The sequence below is a fragment of the Pezoporus wallicus genome, unplaced genomic scaffold (genome assembly GCF_028554395.1).
Source record: "Pezoporus wallicus isolate ANWC-B61680 ecotype Strahan unplaced genomic scaffold, APGP_CSIRO_Pwel_v1 contig_8042, whole genome shotgun sequence".
Taxonomy (NCBI): Eukaryota; Metazoa; Chordata; class Aves; order Psittaciformes; family Psittacidae; genus Pezoporus; species Pezoporus wallicus.
The window spans coordinates 3,111,829-3,134,990 of NW_026639380.1; the positions used below are offsets into that span (position 1 = coordinate 3,111,829).

Sequence of the window (23,162 nt, forward strand, 5' to 3'; positions counted from 1 at the left end):
AGCATTCTCTAAAAAATATGGTTTAATTTGCTTCCCTCATGAACAGCCAACACCAAGGAAATTGCATATAGAGGTTTGGCTTTGAGTAAATTAAAAATAAGCAGTTTAAAAAGACTATTTTGAAAATAAAGGGTAGTAAGGTAGGATTCCTAGGAGGAGGTTGCTTTAGCTTCCTTGAAATAGGATATGCTGAATATCAATGGAATGATTAAATGAAATCTAGTTTACTCGTGCGCTGGCAAGCTGCCTTAAGCGTGCTTTGAATACTTCTGTTTAAACGGAGTAGTGTATTTCTGATTTAAACTGATGTAACACTCAACTCTTATCCCTTTGGCAGGGATGCATCAGCATAGATTGTTGTTTGGCTTTTTTTTCTTAGCTTTTTTAGAAGGTAGTGCCTACTGTGCTTCTTGCATATAAACTTATGTTTCTTCCATTTTGATAGAAAACACATCTGTAACCTATGTTTTAGCACTTCAAATTAAGCAAGACATCTGTGAGTTTTCAGTAGAATTAATTTTTATTTGACAAACCTGCAACTAAATTAAACTAAAATAAAAATTGTTTCTTTGTATCTTTGCTTACTTTTTCCAGGTTTCTTCTTAGCCTTCCGCACTTAGTAATTGACTTTAGGGGGAGAACAAGTGAAGCACATACTTTACTTGTTTATTTTTCCTTCAGTTATGCAGTAACCGCAGTGTTTGCAAGGAATCAAATATTGGAGGCTCATTTTAGTGATGTAAAATCTGAAATTTTAAATGCAAGGCAAATAATCAGTTTTGGAAGAACAGCTACTCATTTGGAAAATACACCTTGGAAAATGCTTCTATCTTTGCCATGGCTCCTAAAATGAATTAGGCTTCTAAATTATAGTAAGGAATGTATATACATACAAACATATGCATCTGTTTTCAATTTGTTAGTCCCATTCTGGATGTTAACATAGTAGGGTATGGATAAGCAGCATAATAACTATGTAAAAAAAACAAAAGGCATCCTTTCTAACAGCAAACTGGTTTCTCTGAAAGCATTAGATAAATACTATGTTTGTTTAAAATTTTAAGGTTCTTCCACTTTAAAAATAAGGGTTTTTTTCTAGGCTCTAGTCCAGTGTGAGCAGCTGAAAAGTAAGATGGAACAGCAGAAGAATCATTTTGAAAGGGAATTAGCTGCCCAGCTAAATAAGATGACTGATGAAAAAGAAACGCTGGGGGAAGAAATGAAGAAGGAAAAGGAGGACTTGGCAGCAATGGTATGAGTTGGTTTTTATTTCATTTATGTATTACAATGAGCATATTGTCCTCAAACTTTCTGTTTGATTGTCTTTCATTTTGTTTCAATTTGAGACCTCAGTAAATCACTTCTGTTATTGCTTTAAAGCAGAGATAAATAAGTGATCCTATGAGTTTGAACAACTGGATTTTATATAACTAGATATGTAGTAAATTGTTGATGTTGTACATTTTATTTTAGTTTGCGTATTTTCTAATGCACTTTGTCAAAGTAGGTTTAAGTAATACATGATGCATGGTTTGTACTTACCTTCCTATAAAGATTATGTAGGTTGACAGGTCAAGTGTTGAGAAGTTAGCACATTTCACATTTAGGATTCTTTGCTACTTTGAGCTTACATATGCATATATATTAATGTTACAGTATAATATATGTTATAATTGCATTCTAATATGGCATTTTTCAGAGTAATCTTACCATATGCTTAATTTGACCACCTGCAGAAATGTATTAGAATCTCTTTTATCCTTTTACTGATGTTTATAAAATCTCTGAGGCAGAATCTGTCTCATCATGAGGGAAACCTCATGCCAACAGGATGCACTTCTAAGGCAATTGGAGAAAGAAATGGGAAGAAGAGTAGAGAGATAAATGCTTCATGAATTAGTGGGTTTCATGATTGTTTGATGTGCAGCCTCTTCAACCATTTTCTGGGGGAGGTTTGGAAACAATATAGTGAATTTCTCTTCTCAGTGTAGGCTTTTTCCATATTTTAGGGCTCCTTTTAGAAATAAGCCATACAGTTTATACAGTCAGGAGAGTACAGACTTAACAGGGTAAACTATGTGTTTAAACTGAGGAGGTTCTTTAGTAGTGTTGTTGCTTGTAAAATGGCCTGAAAGCTGTTTAAATAAAGAGGAAACCAAGGTGATACAGTTGTATTTCTGATATTATGAGATGGTAGAATAATGTTTTGGAGCTGCTACAGGAAGTCAAAGCCTTTGGCTCTAGTTCCAGATATAAAAACAGGAATTAAGTACAGTGATAGAGGCTAAGGGATATTTAAGAAAGTGAGCTGTTGTAAGTGATCATCAGAAACCTATTGTCAGGGAAACAGAAATAAAAACAATAACCTTACACAGGAGGCGGTGAGACATTATTAAGCAATTCCTTGTGTGAGTACTTGCTATCTATTGGAATTATCCTTCATATGCACTTAATTGTTTAGTTACAAATCTGCTTTAGAACAGCGTATGCACTCCAAAATACAGCCTATAGGCAAGCATTTCATACCATTTCTTGGTAGAATAATTCATTTCATGTCATCACATTACTGTTTTTCAACACCCACTGAGATGTGTTTTACTGGAACTAATACCCATTTTGAGTAGTTGCAGTCTTTCTTTTAAATCCTGTATAGATATTAAATGACATATAGTGACACGATGATGTGATGCGTGGAAGCTAAAGATAAAGGATAACTTTGTAGAAAACTATGATTTATATGCATGATTTATGCCTATATATGATTAACTACTTTTTTGTTTCAGGATTATGAGGTGGTAGAAATGGTATATTGTGCATCAGGTCAACCTTCCTGTCGTTATTTTATCTCTTACTTTATGAAGTGGTTTGAAGGGGAGAAGTGGTATGATACATAAATTAGGTGGATGTCTAATGAGTGAAAGATAGTTATGAATGTGTAAACCTCTACGTTTGGCTTTGAATTCTTGTAAATTAACCTAGAACTGTCAGACACCATCATTTCCACTTAAATTAGTAAGTTTCAGGTGTAAATGGCTGAAGGGTCACTGCCTCTGTTTTATTGTTACATTTTTTTACCATTCAGCAGAATTTGATCTGAATTACCTTAGAATTTTTAGCATACTATTTTTTGGTTTTTGTATGTCATGCATTGATCTGTACTGCTGAAATGCTTTCTGAATTTGAAAATTAAATTATCGTTTGTAATTGCAATGACAGTTTTCTTTAGCCGGGGCACATGATTCAGTTTAAATCCATCTACATAAGAGTGGTAAGAAGGTGTTAAATAGTACTTTTACAGCTGCAAGACTAATGCAACTAGCTGCTTCTGACGCTTTGTCTGTACTAACAAGTCATGGAGACTAGTCCAGTTGATTAAAAGTTTCAAATAAACTACTGTGTGATAAATTATTTCAAAATAATGAACCTGTTGTTAAAATCATTTTGCTCTATTCTGTTATATTTTAAAATTATATTATATATATTTTAATGTATATATTTAACAGTTTATTATATTTTTAATGCTGTGTTTTGGCTGTGTACAGTTGCCTTTAAGTAGAAAGTTCCCCAAGATGTAGACCTGCGGTTGGTCAAGTTGCACCATTACAGTGTTCTTGGGCTTTTTGCAGGTCACAGCCATGTCCGAGAATGTGGCCATGTTGGAGGCTAAAGTAGAGAGACTTGCAAGGGAAAAGAGCTCCCTAGCTAACCAGTTAGAAGAATCACAACATCAGCTTGTATCTCATGAAATGGAGATGAATAAGGTAGGTGCATTTATAAATGATTATTGAGCTATCAGTGGCAAACAATGATAGGACAAGGGGTAATGGGTACAAACTGGAACACAAGAGGTTCCACTTAAACTTGAGAAGAAACTTCTTCTCAGTGAGGGTGACGGAACACTGGAACAGGCTGCCCAGGGAGGTTGTGGAGTCTCCTTCCCTGGAGACATTCAAAACCCGCCTGGACGCATTCCTGTGTAACATTATCTAGGTGTTCCTGCTCCGGCAGGGGGATTGGACTAGATGATCTTTCGAGGTCCCTTCCAATCTCTAACATACTGTGATACTGTGAGCTTCATTTTCCTTATCATTGTGACCTGAAAGATGAGAATTTTTTACTTTCTGCATTTTCCTCCGTATTGGTAAAGAACATGTGATTAATATAAACTTCATTTGGATATCACAGGGGCACAGTCTTACAAGTAAAAAGATAACTTTTTCAGTCGGCCAAGTCAGCTTGTGATGCAAAAGCCGGGGTACCTTGCAGACCAAGCAGACCGCTATTAAAAACTAACCCAGTGTTTCATTAAAAATTGCATTTGGTGGTAATGAGACAGTATAGTAGTCAACACTATCTCATAATTGATACCTCTGGGACATGCAGTGCTTAAACAAATCACTGTTTTTCAAATACTCTCCTGTAGAATTTGTATGTATTATAGTGCTTTATTCATTAATACTGATGATATGCCTTTTTAAAAGAGATCTTAGTAAGAATTATAGCTTAACATCCATCTATATATGTGTATCATTTCTGAGTGCTTCATTTTGCACATTTCTCAATCTATTAGAACCTTAATGTGGGTCATAACATGAGAAAGAAAAAACAATTGCCATCCAAAATTTATGCTGGGAGATGATACATTGTTAAAATTATTAGTTTTATTAGCTTAATTTCATCATTCATTTGTGATAGAAATAACTTCAACTTTGTGGAGATGAGGGCCTGCTAAATTTCTGTAGAATAGACAATCTGAGAATTCAAATTTGTTACAGCCTCTTGAAATGTATATACCTTACCAATAATCCTGGGCAAGTCCTGTCTCCCATGTCATTAATTGAGAGGTTTTGGGGAGCAATTAATTCTTTAGGCCTCTATAGATTTCTGGAGGCGTTTTCAATAGTTCCTGTTTTCCTCCGCTGGTAGAAATAGCTGAAAGTATTGCAGAAAATGTATAGCAAGAAGTCATTCAAACTTATTAGAAAATTGAATTCAACTTCAGCTGAAAAACAAATGAGGGAGCATTTTCAGACTGTCAAAATGGTTCAGTTTACCTTTTCTGAAACACACTTCTGATTTTCAGAGTGGGTTCACAGATTGCTTGCACCACTTACAGGGGTGAAGAGGGGTAAGAAAGGTGTTAGGTATGAATATCCATTGGTTCGGAAAGAACAATTTTATAGCCTATTGATTTGAGACTGTCTCTTAGGAGAATGACACTGTGGTTCCAATCCCCTTATCAGTTAATATTAATTAATACAAAGTTGAATAGGTGGCCACCTTGCAGTAGCTACGCTGTGTTTTTATTGCATTGTCCCGAGAGACTAGAAAACTGCATTTGTGTACTGAATTGAGAAGACTCAAACATCCTGGAGGAATGTTCTGACCATTGAGCTGTTGGGACTATAGGCATCACCCTGACCTTTTTCATTGGCCATGTAAGAAACATCTGTGTCCGCTTGTGAATCTGACTCTTATTTCCAAACTCAGTTTGCCATTATTATAAAGAGCAAATAGTAACATTTTTCCTTTCGAGTTTTATCTGAAATACTTTTTTTTGCATGCACCAGAAGTCAGGGAAAGAAAGTTTGGACTGTATCTCTTTCCTTCATTCTGAACTACAAGGAGACTAAAAAAATCCATTATTAGGACAGCACCATCTGCTGATTCTTCTGCGTCATTCACTTTGTGCAATGTATGGGGGAGCCAAAGGCGAGGATGGCTATATTTTTTTATTTCCTTAGAGGAAGTGACATATTGCACTTCTTTACATCCTTCATACAAAGGGAGAAGGTAGACAGGATTGGCAATCTATGCAGTTGCATCTTAGGGTTTTTTTAGTTGCAAATGGTATTTCAGTATTAAAACAAAAAAATGAATCATGCTTCAGAACTTTGCCAATCTTCAGAGCATTTGCTAACTTGTGTTATTTGCAACAGGGATGAATTCACAAGCTGTCCTTTGAATTTGTAAGTGATGCTGCTTCTTAAAGTTGTGACAACTGGTTTTCTTTTTTCCTAAGGTGATTTGATTGTGGTATGCATACTTACTTTTACCCTAATTTTCTTTATAAGAAGAAGGAAAAAATAATAGCGAAAATAAGGTGAGAGACTAAAAAACCAGAAATTAATTTTGCTTGTAGAATTTGTGTGAGGAGATTGTTGAAAAGTGCAGAGGATTGTAGCAGCAAATTAAAAATGTGCATGTCTAGGAGGCAAGTCCAGTGAAAGAACCTAAGTGGGGCAGGGAAGCAGAGTGAGTTGGAAAGGAAGTTCTTTAGCTGCAAGTAAACACATTTGGGTTCTTATTAGGGAATGTGCATGTATTTATGCTTGGTTAAGGTGAAATAATCAGGCACAGATTGGAGGTGCTTGCACAGGATAAGGACAAAAAGGGGACAGCTTATCCACAATCCTTCTCCATTCTGAACAGATAAGATCAGATAGAATCCTTAAAAAAATCTTAGAGTAGGAAATGGGAGAATAATATCCCTGTACAGCAGCCGTGAAAGTTGTTGGAGGGGTTGGTGTTGAGTGCTTTTTTCTTTCTTTCCTTTAAACCCTCCCCAGACTCTCTGAAGTTCAGCTGCCTTCAGGTGGAAAGGAATGACTAGATATCATAACGAACATCCCAAACACAGGGAATGATTATTCCCTTTGTAGAAGTGATACTACATTTCTTTAAATGTTGGTTTGATCTCTTTCTTCTGGCCCATGCACATATTTGAATTAAGCTGTGTTTTCAAAGAATTTGTCTTCAGTTTGCAGTAAGTCTATAATGCTCTGATCTGACTTTGAAAATTATTGTATTAACACCTAAACATTTTCTTTCTTAACAGTGGTGAAGTGGCAAGATAAGAAATTATGTCCTTATACAGGAGTGTGATAGATCTAGATTTTGAAACTTTTAGGTTTTGAAAGTGTTGACATAGATTTTTTTTCTTGGGATTTTATAGAGAAAGGGAGAAGAATATAAACCCAGCAACTGTAGTTTAACTGTATTTAGTAGCACATACATTTACAGCATAAATATTTATACTTAGCGAAATCTTGATCCGAATATAATTGAATCTAGAAGGCACTGCATATTTCAAACTTAATGACCATATAGAGCATTCTGATCCACCTTTTTATATAAAAACATTTACCATATGTAGTCTTAAAATATCTGTAAATTAAAATATGTTGCATTTAAATGACCTGTAGAGGGCACCAAAAGATCTAATTGCAAACCCTGGGCTATTGATTCTTCAAGCTACAGATCATGTTGTCTGTATAATCTAACAGGTGTGTGGAGAAATGCGCTATCAGTTGAATCAAACCAAAATGAAGAAGGATGAGGCAGAAAAGGAGCTCAGAGAGTACAGAACAAAAACTATAAGGGAGCTTGAAATTAAGGACCAGGTAAGAGATAATACTGCTATAGCTTTGCAGTTATTAGAAGCCTAAGTAGGGTTATTTCAGAAGCTGGAATGATTCGTTTTTCTAATAGTGGTCATTTATTACTGCTAAATGGTTTCTAAATTAATGGCAACAAGCCAGCTATTACCATTAAATCAATACCTCTTGGTTATCTTATTCTTGTTGTCAGCCCTAGTATGTTCAGTTTTACATAATACTCATCCCATGCTTTCATGTAGAATTACTCTGTCATATGTATTCATACAGTGTACTTAAATTGTATGTACTGTATACATATGCTTATATCCTTTTTCTCACAAATAAATCCACACATAATTACCTGTACATGCAGCCTGACAAAACATTAAAGACTTAAGTATAACCTAACAATACCAACAATGAAAATCATTTATCTTCCAGTTTCTTTAAAGATCTGAGGTTAATGAATGCTGGGATTCAGAGAAAAGTTTAAAACAAAACAAAAATAGCCTTCTAGAAAAAATGACTGTATTAAAATTCCACTAGGCATTAATTGTTGATTATCTAAAACTGTGGTTTATTATAATTCAAAAACCAGTACATGCCTTACAGGTAGTCTGTGAGAAAGCATCCCATGCAGTAAGAAAGATTATTAGAGTAACCTGCAACATACTTGGCAAACAGCTTGAACAGGTGTAATCTGCAGCTTTTGAAGTGCCCTTTTTGTTGAGGTTCTATCTGTTTTTCTCTAGGTATTCAAACTTCCAGTTATTCCTTCATAAGTTGTGATTTCCACATGAGTGGATGTCTTCTGAATACACAGGTGTATAAGATGCACATTAGGGTACTTCTTTTTAATATGCATTTTGTTATTAGAGCAGCCTATCCAACAGGTTTTAAATAATTCTTTTTTCTTGTAAATAAGTGAACAAATCCATTCTTTTGTAAGAATATATGTAGGGAAAAATGCAGTATTTCTAAAATTATGTTTTCATTTACCAGTTCCCCGAAATCTTCCTGTAGGACAGTAAGTTTTTAACTTAATAAAGTATGATCTTAAGCTGGAAGCAATATTAATTCAAATTATAATCAGAAGCTAAAAATCCAAAAGAGAAGCTTATTTAATAAAATAACTCTTCAGTATGTATGGAAAATCATACAGTACAGAAAAACAGCGGCCTTAAAGCATTTTGTTTTCAGGGTTGGCTTTTTTTTTTTTCACTCTTGCATCCTTTAGGCCCAAGGACACTTTGAAAAACAGAAAACAGGCTTGTCGTCTGTGTCTTGACAGATATCACAAATAAAAGAGTTGGCATAATCTTGGCATACAAATAAAACAAGATGTGTTTAATAAGATATTTGAAGAAGTATCTTGGATTTTAAATCCTGTTCTCCAACTTGCTTCAGGATTGCCTTTTGAACAAATTGTAAAATTTAACAAAATATTTTAACCTCCTGTATTGACATGCTGGTATTTTGTTCAGTGCGTGAATGAATATACCAAAATGTGATGATTTATAATTTGATATGAAGTGAAGCGATGGGAGGGGGTTTCCTATAAGCAAAGATTATTAGAATAATTCAGTATTTATAGAAAATAATTATATTGTTCAAATACGATTGTTGGTTCCTCAAAAAAAAGGAAAACAAACCATTCTGAAATTCTCAGGCTCAGCATCTAATAGCTGTTTTATACCTGTGGCTCTAGTTACCAAGAAAGTTCTGTATAGGTTCTAATATTATTTAACATGGTGAAAGGCAGCCAGAAAGAGTGTATGTACATTCTGGGGCTTTGGTTTTTGTTTATTTTGGTTTGGCTGTTTTTTTGGGTTGTTTGGGGTTTTTTGTGTGGTTGGTTTTTTTGGTTGGGGTTTTTGTGGTTTTGGTTTTTTTTGGGGTGGTTTTGTTAATTTTTTTAAAATCAATTTTTAACAGATGTTAGTAAGTCATTGAAAATTATTTCATTTAAATGAAATGAAAACATTTCAATTGCATATATGTTTGTATTTAAAGAAAATCCTAAAATGTTTCATCTTATATGGCACTGAATAGCAATGTTCTTTGGTCCCTCAGCCATGACCCGACCTTCTGGCTAAGGGACAGAGTTGATACCTTCCTTTGCCACCATCTGTTTGTAATAAATACATATTTATTTTTTTTTAATAGAGAGACAATAAGGTATGAGTATTTTTGTATTAATTCTATGTTAACTCTGTATTAGATGGTGCATTTTTCTTTTGTAAAAGCAAAGAATTCTATTTCATATTGTCTTTTGATATATACTGAAAGTGAGTTCACTGTTTCTTGAGGCATGGTTGTATTTTTAATAGTGTTTTTAAAAGATGTATTTTAGTTTAATCCCTTTTTAAAAGTCACTATATGTAAAGTTATTCAGGTGTGTCAGAATAGGCAGAAATCCCCATACGTACGATTCAGGATCATCAGATACATCAGTAAATACAGATGTGGATTTATCGTACACTCATATTTGTAAAGTTCTTCAAAACTGGATTTATATCAGTTAGGAAAATTAAAGGGAATATATATCTTTGGTCTGAATCTCTTTTATTTTAATATCTCTTTTCCTATCTTTATTACTCAGGACTAATAACAAATATTAGCACCTTTATATGATTGCCTATTAATAATATTTTACATGAATATTTCTTAAAACTTAAGAAGCAATAAGCAATGCTATCGTTTAAATTGAATAAGTGTTTTGTAATATCATCCATCATGATCCTGATTAACATTAGGATTATGGAGTGAGGTATGGGGAGAGAGACATAGACCAAACAGTTTCTCTACACAAAAACTGCATCTGTTCATCTGGCCCAGTATGTTTCAAAGTAACATAACCTACTGCCCTTTCTTTTTGTCTCTCAGCCCTCCCATTGTGGATGTAGCTGTGCAGAAATAACAGTGACTTAATACTTTTCCTTCTTAGGAGCAAGCTTTGTAAGTTATACAAGTATAATGCCTTCATGGCAGTAAACTGTGTCCACACTAGGGGTTGTACTAGCACAGCTATATCAGAGAAAAGTCACGCCCTAACCTAAATAGCTGTTATCAGAACAAAAATTATGTGGCATATTTGACACAGCAAGACTTCACTTTTACAATACTTCTTCTGTGAATTTGGAAGCACTGCATGGCATAATTTGTGCATTTTTAATAGAAATCAGACTTCTGACACCATGAAATCGTTTTCTCAAATTAGCATCACTTGCTCTTTTCTGCTCTGCATTAGAAAAATAAAAATGAATTATGCTGTTAATAATTTGCTTTCTGTTTGTCTGTAAATCAATTTTACTTGGTTTGTAAAATCTTGCAAGTTTCAGCCTGTGAAAGTGAAAACAGTTTTGCAGTAGTGGTTCATGTAGTCCCAGCCAATTTGGGTGTCATCCTTATTAGATTGTTCTGACTGGTAGCATTGCACCACTGGGAGTTGTGGTCTCCTTGTAATAAAGCAATAAGACATGTTAAATCCAGCTTCAGAAACTAACTGAGGGTTTTAAATTTCATTTTGCCATGTTTTGACATATCAGGTAAATTCTTTGTGTAGAAATAAATCCAAGCTTGTAATCTTAACCTGTAAAAAATCATTCCTTTAATACTGTCTTTAAAATTGGGCAAACACAATTTGAAGCAGGGGATTACAGAATTCTGTCGCATACAAGGTAGGCGACAGAAAGAAAACCACTAGAATGGTTTTTAAGTAAGAGCTCCCTGCATGGAAGTTCATGAGCCCAAATAAAAAGTTGGAGTGTCACTGATATGCACAACCTATACGACTGGAAAGAGCTACACATCAAAGCATTTTTGTGTAGTATGACAGAGCCTAAATGATGTCTCTGTACACTATAGACTGACAATTTTGCATACAAATAAAAATCTGGCAAAATTGCTGTCCAAATGCATTTTGCCAAAGGGTATTTTGGGAACTTTTATCTCATTTGTCATAAATCCGGGATTTATAGTAACCTAATTTAGACACTGTAAGTGGAGAGATTACTGACTCTGTCTTCATCAGAAATAATGCAGGCCAAGAATTTGGGTGTGATCCTGGAAATGCTGCACAGTGCGTGATGCAAGACCAGTGCAACCTTCTAAAGACACTGATTCACTGAACTGTCTTTAGAATAGGTATCAGGCTTCCATGAGTTGGGCTTTGAAATGCTATTTTTTTTCACAAGCTGGGACATTCAGGAGATCACCAGATGTTTCAAAACTTAGAAGTTTAAATAATATTGGTTAAGATAGGTTAGGATTATGTATTATGTATATTTGTGTAACAGTCCTATACCTACGATTTTGTGACCTCGTTACTTTAAGAAGATGCTCGGGAAGTTCTATTTTGAAAGGAAAATCTGTTAAATCAATAAACATTCTTGAATATTCTTTGGCAGGGAGGAATAACTCAAAACCTAAAAGATAGCTTGGAACTTTTAGCATCAAATTTTCTTACCTGGTCTGACCTTGAGTAGCAAAAGGTCTTCTTTCCTGTTCTGCCTTAAAAGTAGCAAACCCAAATTGCTATTGGACAAGAAAGCATTAAGAAAATGTGATACCCTTTTCTGTACTGAGCTCTTTTTAATGTCTCGTTTTCAGTTTTGGGCATTCAGTGCACTAGTTTAAAAATGGGTAAATAAGGAGGGAGTAAAATGATAGTACCTTATGCCTTGCTTTGATAAGACATTTCTGACCTGTTCAGGAGAAACGTCATTCTTTTTTATAACTGAACTTATAAGCTCATTTCAAGATTTTTGAGGAAAATCATTGATCTACAATATTGATCTGCAATATATAACAAAAGAAATGTTTAATATGTAACAAAAGAAATGTTTCATTTCAATTGTGATATGGCTGCTGCTGCTCTGCTGTGACACTGCTTTCCTCTGTCAGCCACAGATTCCTGAAGTATCAGTAGTATGAGCAGCCTTTATTAAATTTTTTGTCATATTTCCATAAGAACAATCCTTGGGACTGGGATTCCCAGTAGTAAAATTTTCTGTTGTGGTGTGTATCTATGTTTCTGTACTGGTCTGTTTTCCCCTAAGCAGCTGGCCTGCTAGGAGGAATGACCCAGTTGGTAATCGGGATTTTATTGTTCACAGGAGTAATTGGCCTATGTAATCTTGATGCAGGTTCTGTCATCCAGTGTGATGTCACCCCATCAGTGTGTGGAAAGAGAAAATCATTTATGAGCATTATTCAAATCAGGAAAAGAATTGCATAGTTCTTGGAATACTGTTATAAGCATTGGTTTTCTTCTGTTGTTTTTTTTTGTTGTGGTTTGTTTTTTTATTTTTTTCTTAGACTCAGAAAATAGTTGCTTTATCAATAGTCCTTGTCCCAGTGATCAGAAAAAAACAAGTGTAAAAGTCCCTGATTATCACTTGTTGATTGTCACTGCATAGGTTTTCTTCCCAGCTATTCCTCAATGATCTCCAGGAAAAAAACAATCCCACATCAATAATCTCAAATATGTGTGTTTGAAAACATAAAAGGAGGAAATTTTGTTCTCTCCTGTTTTTCAGTAATGAAGTAGGAGTAATCTCCTTCCTTTTTTTTTTCCCTATGCATCTCTGTTTGTCTGAAATTCCTTTATCATCAAGCAAACCATCTATTTTGCACCACCCCATTCTGCCTGTCCCCACCTCCCCAGAGCACTCCATTAGAAAAACCAAACTGAACTCTTGTTGCACTGTGGAACAAAATCACTTTCTTATCTCTGTTGATGGCTGTTGAGCTAATCTCTAGTACAGCAATGTTGTCTTTTAAAATGTGACTGTAGTAATCTCCATGGATTGGAAGTTTTGTTCGTGAAATAGTACTGCAGTCCAAATATTTTGGCAAATTGAAAACAAATATTTTCAGGGAAATAATGAGGTAAAATCCTTGTATAGCGTGTTTCAGCCATTCATTCTTGTCTGTTTCCCAGGGTACGTATCCACAATATCCAGGGGCCATGTTGCTCTTCAAGAGTTTGCGTAATGACAGGCACCTAAGATTATTGCTAATTAAAAAAGTGTGTGTGTGTGTGTGTGTGTGTGTGTGTGTGTATTCATGTATACTTAACAGTGTGATCTTTTTCTTGATTCAGCTAACAATTACAGATAGGAAGTTTACTTCAACAAGACTTAAAAATGTGTGCATTTTAGAGCATCCCACCTATGTGCCATTCGCAGGAAGCGCTTCCAGCATCCCTACTCTTCCTAGCAAACAGCAGCGTCCTGTCTCTGTTAATCTCCAGTCTTTTTGGAAGCAGAGGGTGTGTGGCTGTTGACCTTTGCTTAGGTAACGGCTCTCATCTTAGGGCTCTGCCTTTTAGTGGAGCACATAGGGTGTCACAGTACTGGGGTGTCATGGTACTGCCAGGTGCCAGTATATTTCTTTGCAGTACCAGTGACAAGGTGGTCACAAAACTACTGCTCTTTGAGGAAGAGTCCCACCAGACCAGGCTGGAATAGCAGCTATCCAATAAGTTGCTTACCTAGGTTATGGCTTTGCTTGTCTCTCTAGTCTTTAGAAGCCAAAAAATTCGTGAGGCAGCAGTAAGGAAAATCTGTTAAAGGTGTGTTATTAGGGTTACTTCTTGTATTTCTGCTCACGCTAGTTGCCTTTGTCATGAAGGGTTTTCAGATTCCTGTTTTGGGCTAAATGATTTGTAGAATCTGCAGTTGTCTTATGATTTTTGTGAACTGAACTCTTTGAAAGAGTTCATCTCTGTGGACTCTTTTAAGCCTTTTTGGATATTGTATTTTGTACTATTGATTTGTATATCTTCTTAGGTTTATAATAAATCTGCTTCCAGAAAGGAGGTTCTCCTTTAAAACCAAGTTTAGTTTCCATAACTGCATTGTTATCCTCATTCAAATTTGAATGCAGCAGTAATTCATACAGAGTGCAGAAGGGAGAAAAACATTGTTGGGACGTGGCGGGGGTTAACCTCATGATGGCCTTAACTCTCTTTAAAAAGTTGGATAGTTTTTCAGGTGCAATATGCTATGTCAGATGGCCATGCCTGGGAGGTCTGAGGTTTAGAGACCACTCAGAACCTAGAGTTGCTTGATTGATATCAGGATTAGGATAGAAATGACTGCAACTGACACCTCCTGCATCAGCCCGTACTGATGGCCATCTTTCCTCCAAATAAAATACCTCAAATTCTTGCTAATAAAACATAGTCTCATCTTGTTGCTTTTTAAAAAACACTAATTTTTGTAGTATTATTACTTTTCATAATAGGGTATGATGCTTCTATCCCTGATTAATTAGTATTTCAGAAAGTAAAGAAGGCAACATATCGTGATTGTTGTTAAAGAGTGCAAAAATTTCCTGTTACTGTTATATATAATATTTATATGAATGGCCATATCGGTGGCACCTCTTGGAAAGACCTTAATTATAGCCTCAGTCCTGTGCAGTGATCTCATTGCTTTGAAAGGCTACTTTAGTAAATGAAACTAAGCATGTGAGCATGAGGCCTGTAAAATTTTACTGTGTGTTAATTTGAACTGTACGTGCTTTTATAGATGGTGATTGCCTTTTGGGGATGTACCTGCAAATATCAACTACCACAGTAATTATACTTCATTTTTTATTACTGTGTATTTATTCTTCTAATTTTTTGGTTCTATTTTATGCCCCTTAAAGCTTTTAGTGATGGTGAAGAAAGTAGTACAAAACAAAAAGAAAGTACTGTAAATTCACAAAAACATTTTCTTCTTCCAGAATTATTTTACTGCAGAATTTGGGAAATGGTATAGTCAGTGCACAATTTATTTTACAGGTTATATTGTGTCTTTTCTTACCTGATGTGTGAGCATACTGAATAGCAGTGGATGTCATAAATCATTTGGGTTTAGTATATTTTTCATTTTTTTTAAAGGTCTTTTAAAGTTGTTTTTGCATTTACTTCAGAGTACAAATTCTTTTATCACTGCTTAATCATTCTCATTTGGTTTTCTTTAGAAAAAAAACCCCACATTTGTCTTCTCTGTCAGTTTGCTGCTTTTTAAAATTCTATGAAAAACATCTGCTAGTTTGGAATTTAAAGTTGCATTTTTCTGTATACAATAGAATCAGCATCAGTATGAAAAGAATTAAACAATTATTTTAATTTTTAATTTGGCTTGTTTTGAATGAAATTATTATTTCATTTTATCAGATTTTATAGAGATAAAGAGATGTCTGGTTAATTAAACAGCACATTTTTACCACATACATAAGTATTGTTAGGTGAAGATAATTTCAGATAATTTCTGAAGAGGATACTTGAAGGTTGATCTCGTGTTTGAGAAATCATCGTTTATGTTTTCCAGTAAATTGCATTTATGTCACTGAATGAGCATCTTCGGTGGGTTCACCTAAAAATGCATTGTGAAAATCAGAAGATAATTTGTAAATTCATCATAAACTAATGAATGAGGACTGAAACACTTATTTTAACTGCTTTCAGGAAAAAATATAGAAGGGTCCTATATGCTTCAAAGCGGAAATCTTAAAAGATAAAGTGTTAATACTGAAAAAAGAGTAATTATTTTAGAACAGGATCTTACTGCAGTGATGCTTCACTATCGCTTTAATTTTTGTTTAGTAAAAGTTCTTTCTTGTAGCTAAATGGGGTATGCATGCAGAATTATACTGATGTGTTCCAGCTTACTAATAATGATGTTTCTTGTCCTGAGGTTTCGCCTGCCATCTTGCAATGGCAAAGCACCTGTTGATATTCCTGGGAGTTTATAGACAACTACAGTGCAAGACAGATTAAATAGTACTTTTAAAATTATGTGCAGAAGTAGTAAGAATATTAAAGTTGTGGAGTTATGCACCAGAAGTTGCCTGTTCCAACCTTAATGTAGTCTTGTTGTACGTATGCATTATGATAATTCTGTTCCTTGTTATACTGAAAATCTGTTTCAGATTTTCTTAAATGCAAGATTGTCATCTGTCTTTTTGCAATTCTGTGCTCCATCTCTTGTCTCTCACTTACATTGAAAAGTTAAGTACCTTGAAGAAATACTCTCTGATCATGTTGTAAAAAGCTGTATCACAGGTGATAGGCACTGAGGGATCAAATTAACACTGCATGAGAAGCAGAGTTGTCAACAAAATACTTTAGTTGGTGGGTTTGTTTCTGTTTCTCTCCCTACAATTATGCTGGGGCCCAGATAGCAGATACAGAACTGCTTGTAGCTTTCCAGTAGAAGAAATGGCAACTAAATGTAACAGAAAAAGTAGTTTGAGTAGTTTTGGATGGATGCTGCCTGATAAGGTTCCTCTCAAGATCAGTGAAGAAGATTAAATGGTTCTGTAATTTCTTTGTATTTTAAGTTGTTATTAATTGTGATGACCTAAAGATGGGCTGGACTTGCCATATTTTAGGATAGAGTATATTTGTTAGCCTTCTATAGTTTGCAAGAGAGAGGAGGGTTGGCTTAAATCGTATGAACAAGTCTCAAGTGCTGAGGCTTCGTATTTTTCAACCTATTATCTGAGATTTTAAACCAAAGTCACATGTAGCGTTCAGAGTATGGGCTGTCAGTTTTAAGCATGGTGATTCATGACTCCAGCCAAATTATTTTCAATTAACCTTTTCAGGTGTTTCAAAAGGAAGAATTTAGTTGATATCCTTAAATTGCCTGGTTTCTGAGTTCCTGTTAGCTTCTTCTCTTGGGTGGCATTTTTCTGCCATCCCTTTCTCATGAGGTTCTCTGCTGTTACTGCCATGGTCATTGGCCAGAATCCTCATGCAGAATTCTTACTTTTCATATATCTCACACTCTGAATACCTCTAAATATTGGTGTTTTAAGATATATATATATATATACAGACATGCACAAACACATGTATGTGTGTTTAAAAGATTTGATTCTGAATTTTGGAATTACTCGTAGCAGAAGTAAAATTGTTCTTCAAAACCTATGTTTGCTTTCCTGACATTTCTTATAGAAGTCATAAGACTGCTGTGAATCTTTAAAGACCCTGTCAAGGGGTCATTGTCTGAGTGTCTCTGCACTTTCATGACAATTGAAATCTGTGATTTCAATTCTTGGATGTATTCAATTCAACGGAAGGATGTATTCTCGGGTACAGCCCTGCAGGTTCAACATCTGGTTGATGGAAGGAGAACATTTTCACCAGAGGTTCTTGCACTTGGAATTTGCTTCCCTTCTGTGGGGCTGTGTCAAAACCTGACTGAGCCTGTTTAACTCGAGGCAATGGTTAAAGCCCATCTGTTCATTGAAACTTTTCCCTGAAGGAGTGATCTAGAGTGTATTTATGTTCTCAGCTGTGGCCGTGCTTTTTTCAAATACTTAGTTGATGCTTTTCAGCTAACTTGCGTGTTTGTTTTTTTTTAAAGGTATGCTGAATGGATGTATTCTTAAAGCAAATTCTAACAATGTTGCAGAACTCCTTATTGTTAACTTGTAAAGACAGTAAAGAACTATTTGCTATAAATGGAGAAATAACGTTAATGAGCTGCTGCTGTTAAGGAGAATAGAGTGTAGAGAACCCACTGAGACTTTTATTGTTCTCTTTAAAATATACAAAAGTCTCTGGAAATAAGTGAAAATGCAAAGTATATGTAACTGAATGCCTCTGCACACCTGGTTTTAAAATATTCTGAAAGTGTAACAGGTTGTTACGTTCTTTACAGGGGAAGAGCACTACTGATTTTAAAGATAATTTCACTACCTTTGCATTTGAACTTGGAATTACTGACTTAATTTGTTAGGTGGTCTGTGTGATAAAACAAGGTGACATTCAAACTCTAATCCAAAAGTCCTTCATGAACCTTTGTTGAGTTCTCTTGGGGGGAGAACTGTACATTAATTAGCAAAATAAAAAAAAAAGGGAACATTATGAAACTTTTTTCTGCATGAAGAGTTTGTATTTGTCTGTGACATCATGACTGAGTGGTTTATTTTAACATTTTCATGGGAGGAAAAGAGACTTCTTACAGAGGTGATTCAAGTGCAAATATTGGGAACGAATTACATTCTGTTGTCCTTGTAGGATGTTTGCATAATTTCATTAACTAAAGAAGATAGTGAGGCTTGTCTACGTAAGGAAGTTATCACAAAATAAGTTATAGTATGGATTTAAAGTATAATAACTATTCAGCAGCGACTCCTTATAAAAACAATTTTATTCTGTACTACAAGTGACCTTTCACAGCCTAGTTAACTGAAAAACATGCAAGTTCCCTCCAGCTCCAATGGTGGATAAATATTTATGTAGAGAGTTACTGTGGAATAGTTACTGCATGATAAAATTACCTTAACTTATTCTGTACCCCGCTGGTCTCCTTAAAAGCATCCGTAGGAAAAAGTATACTATTACGTGACTGATGTATTCCTACAGGTACTCATATGTTGTGTATGGACTTAGAGCATAATCATTCCTTCTAAGAATAATTGTGGAAAATGTTTAAATGGCTGACAAGATGATTCATTTAAGAGATCGTAAGGCCTGTATACTTCACTGGAACCAAGTATGTTGGTCATGCAAGCTTGCTTATCATTATTTCTAAAATAAGTGGGCTCATCAACTAAGTTAGATTTACTTACTATGTTTAGTTGGCATATAAGGACTAATGATGTTAAGATTCACAACAGCTGGTGTGTTTAGGATTCATTTACAAGTCATAAATAACTTATTTTCAATAATGGTAAAATCACAAAATTACTTTTATTCTCTTGCATAATATTATGTGAATATGACAAAGCTGAATTCCCACATGTCATTGCTTATGTAAGAAATAGTTCTTGTGGTCATTACTTTTGCTTTTCCTATGTCCAGCAGTTTTTGAAGATAGCTGCTGTTCTGCTGCCTTCTGGCTTTTTAACCCAGTGAATTTGGGACAGCAATACAGAAGCCTTCACACAAGAAAATGAGAAAGTGATTGATTGCATGTATCTCTTAAACCATGTAAAGTCAACAACATCGATGTGTATTAATGTCTTAAAGTATGACATGCCTTTTAGCTTTTCATATGAATATAATTTCAAATATTGCAATTTGCTTGTTTTGCAGTTTTTATCAACAAACTACTTTTTTTCTAAAACAAAAGATTGCGTGATTTTTCAGTAGCTTTGATCACCTTAAGATCTATTGTCTTAAAATGCATTTCTATGCATTTCTTAAATACATTCTCTTTGGTTCTATACTTTTCTAAGCAAATAGAAAAACTGGAATTAGAGCTGAATGGAAACAAGCAGCGTTTGCAACAAGCCCAGCAGGATGTGGCAGGAGCCAGAGAGGAGTGCCTAAAACTGACAGAAATGCAGAGTAAATCTGAGCACCAACTGCACCTCACCAGGTACCCCTTATCCTATTACATGCTGTAATACCAATTTCATTCTGCTAAATTTTTTGCCACAGGCTTCCCCACAGTTGTTATAGATACTTGCATCACTGACTGCTTGGGCAGCCCTCAGTCATGTTAGAAGTGGAGATTTAAATGAGTTATGAGCTACAAAGTGAGTTATGAACTATAATTTGTGGCAGTAAATTACTGGTGTGAAGAAAAGGTAATGTTCTGCTCTGAGGATGAGGTGGCGTGCTTTTGGGTAGGAAGAAGAGCAAGGAAGAGTGCAACTACATTCATCTTGTTGCTGTGTTTGGTAGGCCAGGGATACTTTAAATGTTTGAAACTGTAGTGTGCAGCAGCACCTTTAAGCATAGGAATTCTCAGATTAATAACCTGAAGTTTCTGCAGTAGGATGACCAGGAACGTGTAAATGAACATAGTCATGTAAATCTTCACTGAAGATTAAACAACCAAAAGGTAATATTACTGTCTATGAATAGGAGGTAACCTCAATACGTGAGGAGGATGTCGCTTGGTGGAAATGTGGTATGATGCAAACACTGTGTGATGTGAGATTTTGCTTGACCATATTCCATCCTTGGATATAGCTCCCAATGCCATTTACCATACTATTCATTACTCATTTCTAGAAAGCACCAAAAGGTTAACATACCAATTGTTCATTGGAGCTTGAGTTTTGGTACCTGCAGGAACTTTTCCTTTTGCCACAGAAAATGCTGTTGTCTGATTGTTTGCAAGAGTTTTGTTGGGAGTGGGGTTTTTGTTTTGTTCCGTCATCCTGCTCCACCAAGAGTGAGCATCCAGAAACCTGGCAGCTTTTACTCAGTCCTTAAGGAAAAAACTAAGTTAGTTTAAATTTGACATGGAGGGGGGGACCCTCAGATTTTTATCACTTCACAGAAGTCTGCATGTTTTTCCAAATCTTGTACTCTTTGGGCTTTGTGAGAATTCTGCCATTGAGTAAATGGAAATAAAATACAGCCTCATCTAAACTATTAAATTCAATGAATCATTTTTTTTATTCAGCTACATTTCTGTGTAATTCAGAGCACGGTTGTTTAACAGATGGAAGAAAGTACCACTCTAACAGCCTGTATTTAGAGAAAAAATATGCTAGAGGTTAATGAACTTGAAAAAAGTTTTGGGTGAGTTGTTAAGATATCTAAAGTTTGGATTTAGCAGAACTTTATTAATAATGATTTGTTGTGATAGTTAACCAAATGGCTTACCATGCTCCTTTTAGCAAAAGGCTGATTATATGCAGTAAAGCCTGGATATCTTGGAGGAAATCTGACTAGCCAATTTTTTTTTTTTTTTTTTTTTTTTTGTGAAAATATTCAGCTTGTAAAAATGAGGACTGTTGCCTGCTTTTACATAGCAAGGTACTTAAAACTGGATACCTAACACAGATGATTCAGGTAGCTTTTCAATCTATGGTCTCTGACTCGGGAAGTTTCCGAGATGCAAATCACGGAAGGCTGGTAACAGTATTTTAGGGAAGTAATGCTCTGTGCTGGCCCTGTTCTCATATGATTTCACAGACGTCTGCTTTTTGAAACAGATGCTGAACTGCCGCAGCTTCTTTGTCTGACCTAGTGCAGCCGCTCTTCTGCAAAGTCCTGATCTGTATTTTTTTATACTTTGTTTTCATGTTAAGGCTTCTGCTCATAAGTATGCTAATAATTATTGAAATGTTTACTGAGCTGATGTTTAGCTGTTGCAAAAACGTATACATGGAAGCATGAGAAATAGGTTCAAATCTTTCTTCTTGGTAATCCCCAAATTCTGTAATACTGTCTAGGTTTTTGTGTGCTTATCTTTGGGATGCCTGTCTGCTTCCCAGGCATACACTAGGTGATGTTGCTGTCATGGTTGAAGAACAGGGTGGGAAATGAGCTGAGAGATTCATTGCTGCTGAACTGTTACCCATTGTGCCCATGTACTTAGATTGGTAGGGCAGGGTTAGAGATATTCTTGCACAGTAGTCTGTTTCCCTTCGCAGGGGCAAAGATCCGCTGCTGAAATGAAACTTTTCCTCAGTCTATACTCTTTTTTGTTTCTCTCAGATCACCTGCTGCCAGAACAAGTTTTCTGTATTAGTGAAGGTGTAAAAGTTATATGTCTCTGGTGGCATTAGTTTTGCATTTTGAACTCAGTATGTTTTTAATGGATTGGTACATCCATAGCTGTTGCACATGAACTTTATTAACTCACGCTCTGCCATCTTTCATTCTTTATTCCCTTCACCTCAAATGTCAGCTGTGCCAGTGAAAATACTCATTTGAAAGGTAGTGGTAATAGCAATCCTATGGGGGTTAGGCTCATTTACTGTGGCACTTGCCAAGGAAAACAGATTTTAAGCTCCAGAGTACTGCCTGTGGGAGGTTGCAGCAGAAATTGCACTGATTTAGTGCATCTCTTGGGTATTCTGGCCTTGGCCTCGTCTTGCTGATTCCCCTCTTTTCAGGAAAGGACCAGCTGGTCCACTCCAAGTCCTCTCACAACACTGGACTTGGGGGAGGCCTGTACTGCTGTTACAGGGTTGTGCATAGTCTTTCTGTTGCCTTGCATGACCTGTCTGTGTTGTTCTAGCAAAAATTAGGGGTAGCTGAGGTGATACAGAAAGAATTATTTGTCTTAGTATTTTACTAAGGAGAAAAGTTTTCACTGATTATATATATGGACATAGTAAATAAACAGAATAATAAAACAAATACGGGAACTTTGGATTTTAATGTATGAAAATGGGACAGTAAATAATATGAATGGCTTAAGTGAGAAAGAGCATGCAGTCTATGTCTTAATGAGAAAGCAGAAAGTGCTCTGCAGAACTGCACTCTTTTCCAGGAGTCCCACTTCTCTGCTGCATCCTAGTTTTCAGACACTGTTGATTGATTACCAACTAAACAGCTTCCAAGTTAACAAAATGTACTTGTTAAAAATCAAGAAAAAGGTTACAATTAGCTATTCTAAACCACTGCCACAGAGTTTAAAATTGCCTTTTCCTGTCACCTTTCTTCCTGAAGCAATATGTTGCTTAGAAATCTTTGCTATTAACATGCATTTTCTGCTATTGAATCTAGTTAGTAATTCTAATTTGTATGTCTTCAAATGGCTGGGGAAATACAGAACTTGTGCTGTGTAGTTTTGATTGTCAGTCATGTAACTTTGCAGATGTCACGATGCTATGAGACTGACCATGCTTGTTTAAAGTTTTTATATTTTTTTTGCCCTAGTTTCAGCTTTCTTGTTATTTTTATTAGTTAGTATGATAGGAGAATCTTACAAAATTACTTAAGAAATCAGATTTAAATTGACATCACTTTGGCAAGGTTGAGTCTTGCTAACAAAGCTTATTTGAATCTGCTCTTCAGAAAGTAGAAACCATACAGATCTATTGTTCTTGGTTCATGAGAGAATAATCATTAAAAACCATGTC

The 23,162-nt window shown here is 35.4% G+C and overlaps 1 protein-coding gene across 2 annotated transcripts in view; it reads left to right on the forward strand.

Moving 5' to 3' along the window:
* Positions 1 to 23,162, forward strand: part of SDCCAG8 (SHH signaling and ciliogenesis regulator SDCCAG8) — a 115,288-nt gene that overhangs the window by 24,292 nt on the left and 67,834 nt on the right. For both annotated transcript variants that reach the window (XM_057414515.1, XM_057414514.1), the window contains 4 exons: positions 1,100 to 1,252; positions 3,627 to 3,761; positions 7,287 to 7,403; positions 19,569 to 19,711. In XM_057414515.1, coding sequence (XP_057270498.1) covers positions 1,100 to 1,252; positions 3,627 to 3,761; positions 7,287 to 7,403; positions 19,569 to 19,711 — 548 coding nt within the window. The remainder of the gene's footprint in view (positions 1 to 1,099; positions 1,253 to 3,626; positions 3,762 to 7,286; positions 7,404 to 19,568; positions 19,712 to 23,162) is intronic.